The 12,194-nt window shown below is 30.1% G+C and overlaps 1 protein-coding gene and 1 long non-coding RNA gene across 2 annotated transcripts; both read left to right on the forward strand.

Annotated features, from left to right (window-relative positions):
• Positions 1-3,120: 3,120 nt before the first annotated feature.
• Positions 3,121-9,104, forward strand: LOC123220367. Its single transcript, XM_044642567.1, has 7 exons — positions 3,121-3,593; positions 4,397-4,496; positions 4,837-4,896; positions 5,732-5,846; positions 6,790-6,872; positions 7,708-7,769; positions 8,770-9,104. The coding sequence occupies exons 1-7, from the start codon at positions 3,418-3,420 to the stop codon at positions 8,888-8,890; spliced, it is 717 nt and encodes a 238-aa protein (XP_044498502.1). The 5' UTR covers positions 3,121-3,417; the 3' UTR covers positions 8,891-9,104.
• Positions 9,105-10,226: 1,122 nt separating this feature from the next.
• On the forward strand, positions 10,227-11,261 carry LOC123219941. Its single transcript, XR_006502957.1, has 3 exons — positions 10,227-10,360; positions 10,481-10,709; positions 10,864-11,261. It is a non-coding gene; the product is annotated as an uncharacterized LOC123219941 (long non-coding RNA).
• Positions 11,262-12,194: the final 933 nt, after the last annotated feature.

The raw sequence follows: 12,194 nt of genomic DNA on the forward strand, positions 1-12,194 counted from the left end.
TACATTAAAACTTGGGTGGCAAATTAGTCCTTTGGCCTTTTTCATAAGATATCTAAGGAAAGAGTGTGGCGTGTGGTCCATGTGGTCTATGCTTCTCAAAGTTATGTAATGTTTGCAAATTTATAGTCTTTAACAATATCCTTGGCCAATTTGAATGAATTTAAGTTGACCATTATAAATTAAAATCAAGCTTGAGTCAGTTTATACTTAAATTCAACTCAGTTTGAAATTCTATTTAAAAGTTGCCAATAAATTTATCTTCTTTGATGACTTTTTTTCTTCTCCGATGATTCTTTTCATCTATATATTAATTATCATTTTTTTATTTTAGTGCTTTCTAACAATTTTTTTGGTGCTCTTGAGTTAGACTTTATAGATTTAAAATGAGCTTAAGCCAACCCCTATTCTATTTGGTCTTGGCTCAAATATACTCTTATGTAATCGCTCATTCTTTAAGCAATTATTCAAAATGTGTTTGGTAAATTCATTTGATTATAAAATAATCTACTAGAACGATTTCAAAATTAGTTTAAAAAAGGTCAGAGAACTATTTCCCACCAAAAGTATCTTTCTATTTCAAGTTCTTATCCTTTAACTTTAAAAATCTCATTTACCCACTCATAAGCAGTTAAAGTTAATTAAACTCTAACTCTTTAAATTTTTTTTTTGGCCCCCTAAACCCTAAAAACTAACAATTTTCCCCATATGTCAAGTTTTAAAAAAATGCATCTCCCCCATAGGGTTTAGTTTTCAAACTTCAACATCATTTTTGGCTCTTATCTGGCGACATCTCCTTTCTCTTCCTCCAGTGGTCACTCCCTCACCATCTTCTTCTCCAGTCGGCAGTCCTAAACCCACCATCTTCGTCTCTTTGAAGAAGATGAGATCTTTTGTCTTTCTGATAAAGTTGAGATTTATTTTCGACGTCAATCAATATCTTTCAAACTTCTAAATGAGAGAAATTTAGTCATCGGAGAGAGAAGATGTTTGAGAAGATATTCAACACTGGCAATGACATCAAATTTGACATCGAAAATCTAGAAACCAAATCCTAGGGAGAAACTGTTATTTTTTAAAACTTGGGTTAAGAGAAAATTTTTATTTTTAAGGTTTAGGAGATAAAAAAGAGATTAAATTTTAGTTTATTTTTAATATTATAGATAAAATAACAATTTTATCTTTAAAATCGTTAATTTTAATTATTTATAAATAAGTATTTAAAATTTTTAAAAGTAAAAGATAAAAATTTAAGATAAGAGGATACTTTAAATAGAAATAAGTCATTTGGCCTTTTAAAACATTTCAATCACCAAATGACCGTAACTTTTAATTTTATAAATAACTTTTAAAATTAGATTAAAAAAGTCATTAAAAAGTTCTAAAAATACAAAACACCAAAGTTGATACGTAATCATCACCCAATTATCTTCAACATGGGTCAAAAACTGTTTTTGAAAAGTGAAACGTCACCGTTTGCACTATTGTAAAGTTTTCTGACAATGATGGCCACCATTGCTGGCGATGGCTGCCTAGCAGCTCACTGATTCAGAGTTTTTTACATTTAAAAACTAAAGTTTAAATTAATTTTAATAATAGAAAATTAATGATTTAAAATATATCAATTTTGATTAATCCAAAACCTAATTTTTTATTAGATATATTTCATAATATTAAATAATATATTTTTAATTAAAATAATAAAAAAAATTATAATTATTATATTATTATTTTAAAAAATCAAAATTTGTAATATTTTAAAAGCTTATAGATACATTTCTATCATATTATTATTTTTTTAAAAATATTATCAATTAAAATATATATCATATCATATAATATATTTATTATATTATATCAATTTTTAATATATTTTATAATATATATTATTTTTTATTTGTTTCGTATCATATTATATAATATTTATTATACTCCTTCAAACAAAAATGATTTTAACTTTAGGGAAGGAAAAAATCCATTTATTATTTCTAAAACTGACCCATAAACCACTGTAAATCAAAATATTTTTAAATAAAACAAAAATCTATATTTTTACACATACACTGAATTAGTAAATTTTCCCTTTTGCCAAATCTTGCTAAGATTTATGGACAACCATTTTAGGGTTAAAGCCAATTTAGGATGAGTCCATACAAGATTTGTTTGAAATAAGCAAACTGAGATTTTAACTCAATTCAAATATTAATTAACTTTGAATTTAATTTTAGTTGACCTAACATAAACATTTGGATTAACCCATAATAGATTTGAAGATAATTTAACTTTGTCTATAATTTGATTTTACTCAAACTCAAATATTCAAATTATGCTCAAATTCGATATGAGTTTGAAAATGAGTATGAGTCTTAGATTTTTATATCTGCATCCGTAGATAATAAATTTTTTTGGGTGGGCCAAGTATAACCACGGGCACTCACAGGTCACCTATTATTATTATTTTTTTGGTATTTGTTTTCTTCTGCGTCTTAAACATCAACTTTATAATACATCCAATATAAATTTCACATATTTTATCTTCTCTTAACAAAAAAAAACTCAAATTTGCCCTAAAATTATTGAATTTGTTATGTTAAAAACAAATTTAAAGAATATGAACACTAAACACTTTATTATGAATAATCATTTCGTGTTTAATGTGAAAATTTTTTAACTATATAAAAAATAATTTTATAATTTGAGTTAAATTTTTATTCTTCTATAAAATACTTATATATTTGAAGAGAAAAATATTAAAAATTATTAAATAAATATATTAAGATAATAAAAATAAAAAAAATAATGAGAAATTAATATTAGCAAACGTCATAAAACTGTACTAGTAAAATTGAGTACGAGTTTTATAAATTATTACTTGTATAACTCAATCCACACCCGCATTAATCGATTTGACTCGTCTGTTTGTCAAGTCTAATTCAAATTAACTAACTCATTTAATCTATATTCGAATTGAATCAGCACTAACCATCATTTATATTTTTAAATTTTTTTAAAATTACGGCCAATTCAGTAAACAACAAATGAAAATCAACCAAACAACATTTATAGAGCCAATCCAAACAAAAAACAAAAAGCAAATTTGGAGGGGCAAAAAGCACTTTTTGACACATAGATTTGCACTTCTAACATGAGACGGCCACTCTGAATTTACGTTTCAATTCATCATCATCACATCACCTTGACAACTTCAAAAAGAATTCTGATTCTCTTCATCTGTCGGCTTCTGTAGACCTCTCTCAAGTCCCAACTCTCAAAACTCACTCTCTTCTTCACCGCCATACAAGTCCTTTTTCTTTCAGACATTCATTTCATTTCGATTCGATAAATCTTTTAGTTTCCGTAAGTTTTGTGGCGGGAAAAAAAACGAACCCACCGCCGATTTGGTGTAAATTTTTTAGAATAATGGCCAACCCACCTGGGACTCATCAAGAACATAGCATTCCATCGACGTCTTTCAGTGGAACCAACGCTAATTTGGGCGTTCAGGAGCGGACTGGGTATGGTCTAAAACACAACCCTGGGATTTCTATGGACTGGACTGCTGAAGAACATGCTATTCTTGAAGAGGGGATTCAAACGTGAGTAAATTTTGTGAGTTGGGTTCATTTGGGTTTTGTTTTGTAACTTTTTGTTGGATATTTAGTGTTTTGGTAGTTCAAGTTAGATTTATTTTTGTGAATTTTGATTTTCTTTTATTATCTTTGGGGGTGGTTTTTGTTTTTGGATGGGATGAAGGTTTTGTGAGATGGTTTAGTTGAATAATTAGTTCTTGATGGGTTCAATGGAATGTTTCTTGTAGTCCTTTCGTGCTTATTTAATTGAGTTTGTGACATTTTGGTTTAATTCTGAGATATGTTTGAGTTATTGGGTGGCTGTTTGAAGTTTTGTGGCTTCAGTTGAATTGGGTTCCTTGTTTAACTGTGAGTTGTCTTTTTTTTTTGGGCTAAAATGGTGTATCTTTGAGCATTTATTCATTTTGAATTTAAATTTCACTTGTATTATATAAGTTAGCGCTATGTTTGTCATCGAATTCTTCAGTTGACAATTGATCTGTACTTATCATAACATTTCAAGTTTTAAAAGCTTTCACAAGAATTAATTCCAACGTATTTGATAGTTTAAGAGGCTGACTGATTTCAGGCTTATACGAATCAAAGTGAAAAAATTCCAGCATAATCTTATATGAAAGTTTTGGCCGAACTCTATGAGATCTCTGGTTTAAATCATTTTTAGTGAGTTGAGTGCCTTTTTTCTTTGTTCATGTCCATAAATTTGCTACTTATATTAGTTACACATAGTTTTGGTCTAAAGTTCCTTTCTGTTTTGATTCTGTTTCATCCATGAGTAGTTCTTCTAATTGATGTGGTCCAATATTTTGCAGATATACATCAGAAAATAGCTTAACTAATTATGCAAAGATAGCTATGCATCTACCAAATAAAACTATTCGGGATGTGGCACTGCGTTGCCGATGGATGACTGTAAGATTTATAGTTTCTCCTATTCTTTGGCTGTATCTTTGAACTCTATGAAATAATAATCCAAATTGTTATTTGTACACCTGCAAATTGTGTAGTAAATAATGATCAAAACAATTTTTTCTAGTTGAGTGGCCATAACAATGGTAATCAAATGATATAGGTGAGACAAAATTTTGGCTTGCAGCAGTCCATTGTTGATGATTCTCGTTTTAGATTGCTTCACAGCTCCCATAACAGATGTAGGACTAAAAAAATATCTTATTTTGCCTGTGTGAAATCTAAAGTAATTCTGCTTGATGTGTGGAGTTCAAGTGTTCTAATAATTAATTTCTTTTTTCAGAAGAAAGAAAACAACAAGAGGAGGAAGGAAGATTTAGCAAAGAGAACCAGAGATAAGAAGGTACAATCTAGTTTTTCTTTTCAATGCAACTTATTATTTGATTTCATTCTCTTTTGAATTTTTTGTTTTGATAAATAAATTTTGGTAATTATTTTAAGAATCTATGTGTGTGGTTGGGAAATTTTCATGCTTGATGAATTGCATTGGATCCTATTATTGTGAAGGCTACTTTTGTGTTTTTGCATCATAACTGATTCAGTGAAAAGTTCCAGTTCTGCATAATTAGGCTGAAATGATTATGACTGAACCAAAACTCAAAACTACACAGTCAGCCCATGTAATTGAACATTAAAAGATGAATGCTTGTTTGATTGCTAGTACCACCATATGTTAATTGTTTTTGTAAATCATCTTTTCGTATTGGATTCTCATGAGTGTGTCTTAGCCTGTTTCTTCTATCTCCTTTATCATAAAACTTAGCCATTGTTTCTCAAACAGAGCAAAATTTTAGATGTTTGAGGAATTTCGTTAGCTTACTTTGAGGCGTCCTTTGAAGTCAATCTTTTATCTTAAGGGTCTTGTGGCTTTTTAAATTTTATTTACCAGAGGCCTGTCTTTTGAATGCATTAATTGTTTCATTTGCGCTTACACATAAGTATAGTGATCTGTCATACTAAATATATCTGTATCTAAGTTGTAGCACAGCTTTGATTGGAAGGCTTTGGGGTGTAAAATTTAATTGGGGAGTTTCTTTTTCCTTAAATATGTAAATTCATTACTGTGGGCTTCATGGGGATGGTATATGGTTCATTGTTACAATTTTATATGAATTTGAATGTGGCTGTGATGTGATGGACCTATATGTGCTTAGACATCTTTTGGTTTTGATTCTTAGGAAAGAGTCATTGATCCTTCAGCAAAGTTGGTGCCTTTTGCAGTCCGACCCAATGTTCATTCATATGCGCCACCAATGATGTCTAAGGACTATGATGATTCCATTTCATATCTGGGTCAGCTTTCACACATATTTGTGTATCTCTTTCACAGCTCTGACTTATTCTAGTAGCCTGGGAACACTAAGCTTTCCTGTTATGTTATGCAACCTTTCATCTTTTACAATATTTCTTTGTTTGCTTGTCCTTTTGGCTAAATTCTATGGTAGTGTTAACTTCTGGTTTTGTCCTGATATTTTAATCAATGGACTTGAATTTAGAAGCTCCATTAGCTTTAGCTGAATCAAGATCTTAACATTTCAATGTTAATAAAAATGGTGTGACATGTTTTAAAAATGGTGCTCTCACTCCTTAGTAGAGGAATTTTTAAATATATTTTCCTTTATTTTAACATTTTTAATTATAGATATTAATCTAAGAAATTGATTTTTTGCGGCTCTATAAGTAATTGGCAAATGAATAGCAGAGTTCATAGGATATCCACAGTTAGGGTGATATTCAACTGGGACTATCTTATCTAGCTTTGTTTTTTCTTTTAAACTTTCTTTCTTTCTTTTTTTCATTTGTTGGTTGAACTTAAATAAGAAAAATCTGGTGTCTGCATTTACATGGTTTAAGAATTTGACAATCCATCTTTGTCCACCTTCATTAGAATCTTATCTGCAACTTGATATTCAAGTGTATGAATTTTCAGTGGTGCAGGAAGCCCATTAGCTTTACTGATTTAATTGGTTAATTTAAATTTAAATGTAGGTAACTAATAATTAGGTAAGTGTTAGTACAGAGTTGTCTGAATGCTCTCTGGTTGTGAATTTGATGCTACTTTGTGATATATAATCTTTTGCATGGGAGACTCTTTCCTTTCCCACAGATGAAACATCAGATATTCCATCTGCACTCTCTTCCTTTACTCTGTGAACTATTGATTCTTTTTGAAACATTTTTTATGCCATGGTTCTGGGAGTGTCATCTTGAGAATTTGCAATTGTGGTGTTTGCAGCCCTTGGTGGTCCCATGGGTGAGATTCTTGAGCAGAATGCCAAGTCTTTTGAACAAATATCTGCTAACCTTTCAGCTTTGCAGGTGAAGTACTTATATTGAAATACATTGACTTCACTCAAAACACTTTACATATATTCTTATAACTGAAACACTTTACTGCCGTATTGATTTTTTCATTTTCTTGGTGAATGTTAAGTCCTGTCTGAACTTGGTTATATTTTGATTACTAATATGAAATGTAAGTGGATTTTGTTTGATAGAACAGTTGGCTTAATGTATCATAGAAATTTTTGTACATATTTTGCCAGAATAATACTAGAAATAGAACTTTTGTATGCAAAGTGTAAGGAGACAAAATGTATAGAACAATTTATATAATAAGTTAACCAAATAAATGTCAATGCATGATGATGAATGATATGGTATAAATAAAAGGAATATCACATCAACATATATATATATATATTTGAATGTGTAGTGTGAATTTTTTGCCCTTCAAACTCTGTCTTTCAAGCATGTATACATAGAAAGAAAATTTTTTGCCCCCATCTGAAAAGTCTTGATTATATTTTGTTTACTTCTTAAGAAAATAATGTGGGTTTTGTTTGATAGAATTCTTGATTTGATGTATGTTAAAACATCTCTGTTCATATTTTGGCTTCAAACTCTCTCTCTCTCTCTTTTTCTGCATTGCTTTTTGATGTTATTGATTGATACTTGTGCTTTCTTGAACATATATTTGCGTCGTTACATTTTATAACATAAATTGAGTCATTTCAACTGCTAGCTATAACTATGGCATACTGTGTTGCTTTCTTGGCTGTTGGAGATGTTCTTACATAGTGTCATTTCTTTTTCAGTATCAATTTGTTGTTTTTGCCTAATCAAATTTACCTTCTTATCCTTTTCTTTTCAGTATCATGAAAATATCCGACTCTTCTGTCAAACTCATGAGAACATCTTCAAATTATTAAATGGGTATGCTCGCTTGCATTGTCCTTGATACACTATTTGTTTATAATAGTTTTCTGTATGAGTACTTAATGCAGTACTTTCTCTGTTTCTCATGGTAAGTAAGAGATAGTGCAAAGAATGTGTCTGTCTCATGTAAATGAGCAATTTAAATAAATTTTTGTTTCTCTATACATGTCAATCTGCCTTTTCACTGAGTTTGTTATCTTTTAAGTACGAATAAAAAAAAAGGTCCAAGTTATCAATGAGATTGATGTTAAAAATTAAAATTTTCGTTACGGAGCTTCTGTTGAATAAACCATCAGTGTGGCATGCATATTTCTGCGTTGCTCATATCAACATATATGATATGTGAATCATCTCATTCAACTTCACAAATTCAGTCTTTTTGGGTTTCATTGTTAGACTTAGCTGATAAAAGAGACGAGCACATTTGCAATCGGGAATTAGGGGTTGACATCTCCAATTCAATTTGAGTCTTATTCATGAACTCTTGTTCTATGTGCTGCTTTATGCTTCAAATTTTTAGGACTAAAAGCTCTATAGCTGATGCAAGTGTTGGACTCATTTCCATAATTAGAGCTACAGCTTTTTCTTCTTTTCTTGGTGCTATGCGTTAGGATCTAGGGATTTTTGGGACTCATGTCTTAATCCTAGGGGTAGAATAGGTGTATATAAATGGCAGGGTTGTAAAAAGGGAGAAGGAAGAAAATTATTAGGGTTTTGTGGGCAGCCTTAGGGCTGAATAGGGAGGTTTCTGGTCCCTTGAATGACCAGAATTGGGAGATCATAACTCCTTGAATTGTTGGTTTAGCCCTCTCGGTATCTCACACAATACTACAATTTGATCCTTTCAGTGGATCCCATAAATATTTCATTCCAAAAATAGAAATTCAGAACAATCAAGATCCTTTTACAGATTGGATGTAGTTACTAATTCATAATCTGACATATTGTTTGCATGAACAAGTTCATTGACCTGTTTCTTCATAATATCCATTTGCAGCTTGAATGAAATGCCTCAAACAATGAGGCAGATGCCCCCTCTGCCAGTCAAGGTGAATGAACAGCTATTTAACTCCATCCTTCCCCCTCCAAACGTTCCAAACATCCCGGAGCAACTGTGACTGTTGCCTTGTCATTGCTTTGATTTTGCATGATCAGCCGCCTATGTGATTGTGACCCTGCAGTGATCCTGATGGAAGCTACCGTTAAACGGCAGTCCTCCAATTTGAACTGACCTCTCTAGCCAATATAGTTGAAGTTCTTATGAAATAGTTTGTGCAGTAGGCATTTTGTGTAGAAAATAGGGAAAAATTAATCAATGCCTAGTCTTATTAAGTTTTTTTTTTTTTTTGTGTGTGTGAATTTACTATTTATGCCTTTTTTCTTTTATTTATTTTTTAACTAATTATTTTAGTTCCTTATTCTATTAAAGGGCCAAAATTTTATAATTAAATCCAGGTAACAGCCATTTTTTTTGGAAATTTTGTAAACTGATTCTCAATCTCCCTACCTATGTGAAGCTTGAAATGCTTTAGATTAATTTCAACAACCCAATAATATAAAGTTATATTTTTTTTATTGATTTAAGTTTTAATAGATCCAAATTTACTTGAAATTATTCCGATGAGTCCCATGACATATTGAAATTTACTTGAAATTAGATTTATTTAATTATAATAATTATATTTAATTGCACGATTTCAATTGGAAAAGAGGAAATAGGTTTCCCTTGGTAGGTTTAAAGAAGAATTTTATTGACATTGGCAAGACTTACTGTTTTTATTTGTACTTAAAATGATTAGTAAATACGAGCTATGTTTGGTTATAATTGTTATGGTTAAGTATTAATTATGATTGATTGTTTAATGATTTGAATAAGAAAATATTTTTTAGATTGGTGTTTTACCGATATTTATCAATCTTATAAAAATAATATATAAAAAATTAATTAAAAATAATAAAATTTTAAAAGAATTAATATAAATTTTAGAAATTATATTGATATTTTTATATATTTAAATTAATGATTTTTCAAAACAAAAAAACAGTGAACTTGTCACCTTTGACTAACTTGAGTTTGTCAAATTAATCTAACAGTTCATGAAGTTTCCATTGACTTATTTATATTTATTTTATTTTAAGAATTTTTAAATATTTTTTAATTATGAATCTTAATTAACACATTAATCTCATCTCATGTCCATAATTTCCTCCAGTTTGGTTGGAATTTGGGATTTTAATTTACTTGAACAAGAAGTAAACTTCAATTTGAAGGAAAAAATAAAAAAAGTAGTGGGAATTGACTATTTTATCCCTTTGCAAATTTTTGGGTGGTTCAAAGGAAAAGAATTAAAACTTGGAAAATTAATTACATGCATTTTGAAAATTAATAAGCAATATAAGAATATTTGCTATCCCACGAGAAACAAAAATTCTAAGTTATTTTTATTGTTCATGGGTTGGTTCTCCATAAGTGCTAAGAATATTTTTCCTAGCAAAAATTCCAAGAACATGAACTTCATGCATAAGAGAGGAAGCTAGAAGCATTTTTTCCATATGTGCTTTTGTGATTCATTCATCTCCAAGCTCGAGTAAGTTTTTCTTCTTCTTCTCTTTAACTCCTCTCTCAATATCATCAAACTACTTTAAGCTAAGATTTTTCTTATTTATTTATTAAACTAAACTGTAATGATTCTCTGCTTGCAAACTAGTGATTCTACACAAAGCAAGTTTCAACTTTTCCAAAAGCTCTCTCTCTCTCGTGTGAAAAAAAGGCACCAAAATGCAATCTTCATATTCGATTCCTTTTCACACATAATTATTAGCCATGGGGTTTCTGCAAATAAACCCTTCTCACTATTTCCATAAACCAAATCATGCAAGAAGAAGAAGAAGAAGACACCTCTCTCTTCTTTCTCTTTCGCCCTCTATATCTTAAAGGTAACTATTTCATTACTTCTTTGATGGGTCAGGTTTATTTTCAAGTGACCACTAATGGCTCTGTTGGAAAGAAAATTGTCAAAATTCCACAGAGAACTAGAAAGTAGACTCATTCTGTGTGAAATTTTTCTTTCATTTTTTGCTTGTTTGACAGGTGAAAAACATGGACTCTTCTTCGCAGTTTCTTTTCCTTGTAGGCTCAATTTTCTTGATGTTGATTTCAACATTAAATTTCCCAGAAATTATTGCAGCAGAAATTCAGGCTTCTGCCGTTACCTCTTCTCTCCCAGGTAATCATGGCAAATGACCCAGGCCGGCCTGCAGCCCAACTTGAAGCACGGGAAAATAACTTAGCCCAAAAAACCTCAGCCCGATACTGTAATACAAACCTCAGCCTGATACTGTAATACACTGAGTCAAACCCTTGGGCCTAGACATTAGGCCTATGGGCTGGCCCAACCCAGCCACTACTGTTTATATAATTATTTAAAAAATAATTAATTAATTTACTAATATTTATAATATAAAAAATTATTTTTTATTAAATTTAACAAGCTAACCCATTTAAGACTTAATAAGATCTGATCGTATATACATATGGTCAAGTTGTAAGCTTTATGTATTTTTTTTAATTGATTTGACTCAAATACCCACAACTGTGCAGGTATTAGGTATAATGGATCGCATCAAAGTCACCCCGGTTCGACCCACTGACCCCTCTACTTTCAAGTAACATCTTTATATTACTAATATATCTAATTTTTTATTTTATTTATGTGTTATTTAGGTTCAAATTTTAATATAGGAATATTGAATTTTTTACTCTTTTTTTTAACCGTGTATACATATATGCCACTTATCTCAAACTCTAAACAAAAATATCACAATACTAATCTATTTTTTCAAAATACCTCTTTAATATAACTCATGTAAAAAATGAGAATATCACAATAATAATCTCTCTCTTTTTCCTCAGCCTTTCAATAAAGGAAGAAATCTCTGCAACATAAAAAAAATTATTCAATAGAGAAGACACTTGTGATTGAATAATAAAACCCGTAAAAGAAAACCATTATAAAATATTCAACTTGAATATAAGGGAAGGAGAGACGAAAATTACCAAGTTTTTTTAGAGAATTCACATTTGTTATAAAGATTTCACAGCAAAATCATTCACATTCAGGTCAGCTTTAATTTAAGCACTTATGTTATGTGTTTTCTAGTTGAACAATTGAAAATAAAAAAATGTATCGTAGATTCATGTTTATGACTTCATATAAAATATAATTTTGTTATGATTTCATGTTGTTGATTGTTTAATATTGTAATTTTATGTTATTATATTGTTTAATATCGTACTGATGGTTAAAAAGTAAGAAAATTCAAGTTTTAATAAAAACTAGACAAAGAATAGGTTGGCGGAAAGCCAAGGGGTTGGCACCAACCCTTGGCTTTCCACCAAGGCTTGGCTTTCCGCCAACCCCC

The sequence above is a fragment of the Mangifera indica genome, chromosome 7, assembly GCF_011075055.1.
Source record: "Mangifera indica cultivar Alphonso chromosome 7, CATAS_Mindica_2.1, whole genome shotgun sequence".
Taxonomy (NCBI): Eukaryota; Viridiplantae; Streptophyta; class Magnoliopsida; order Sapindales; family Anacardiaceae; genus Mangifera; species Mangifera indica.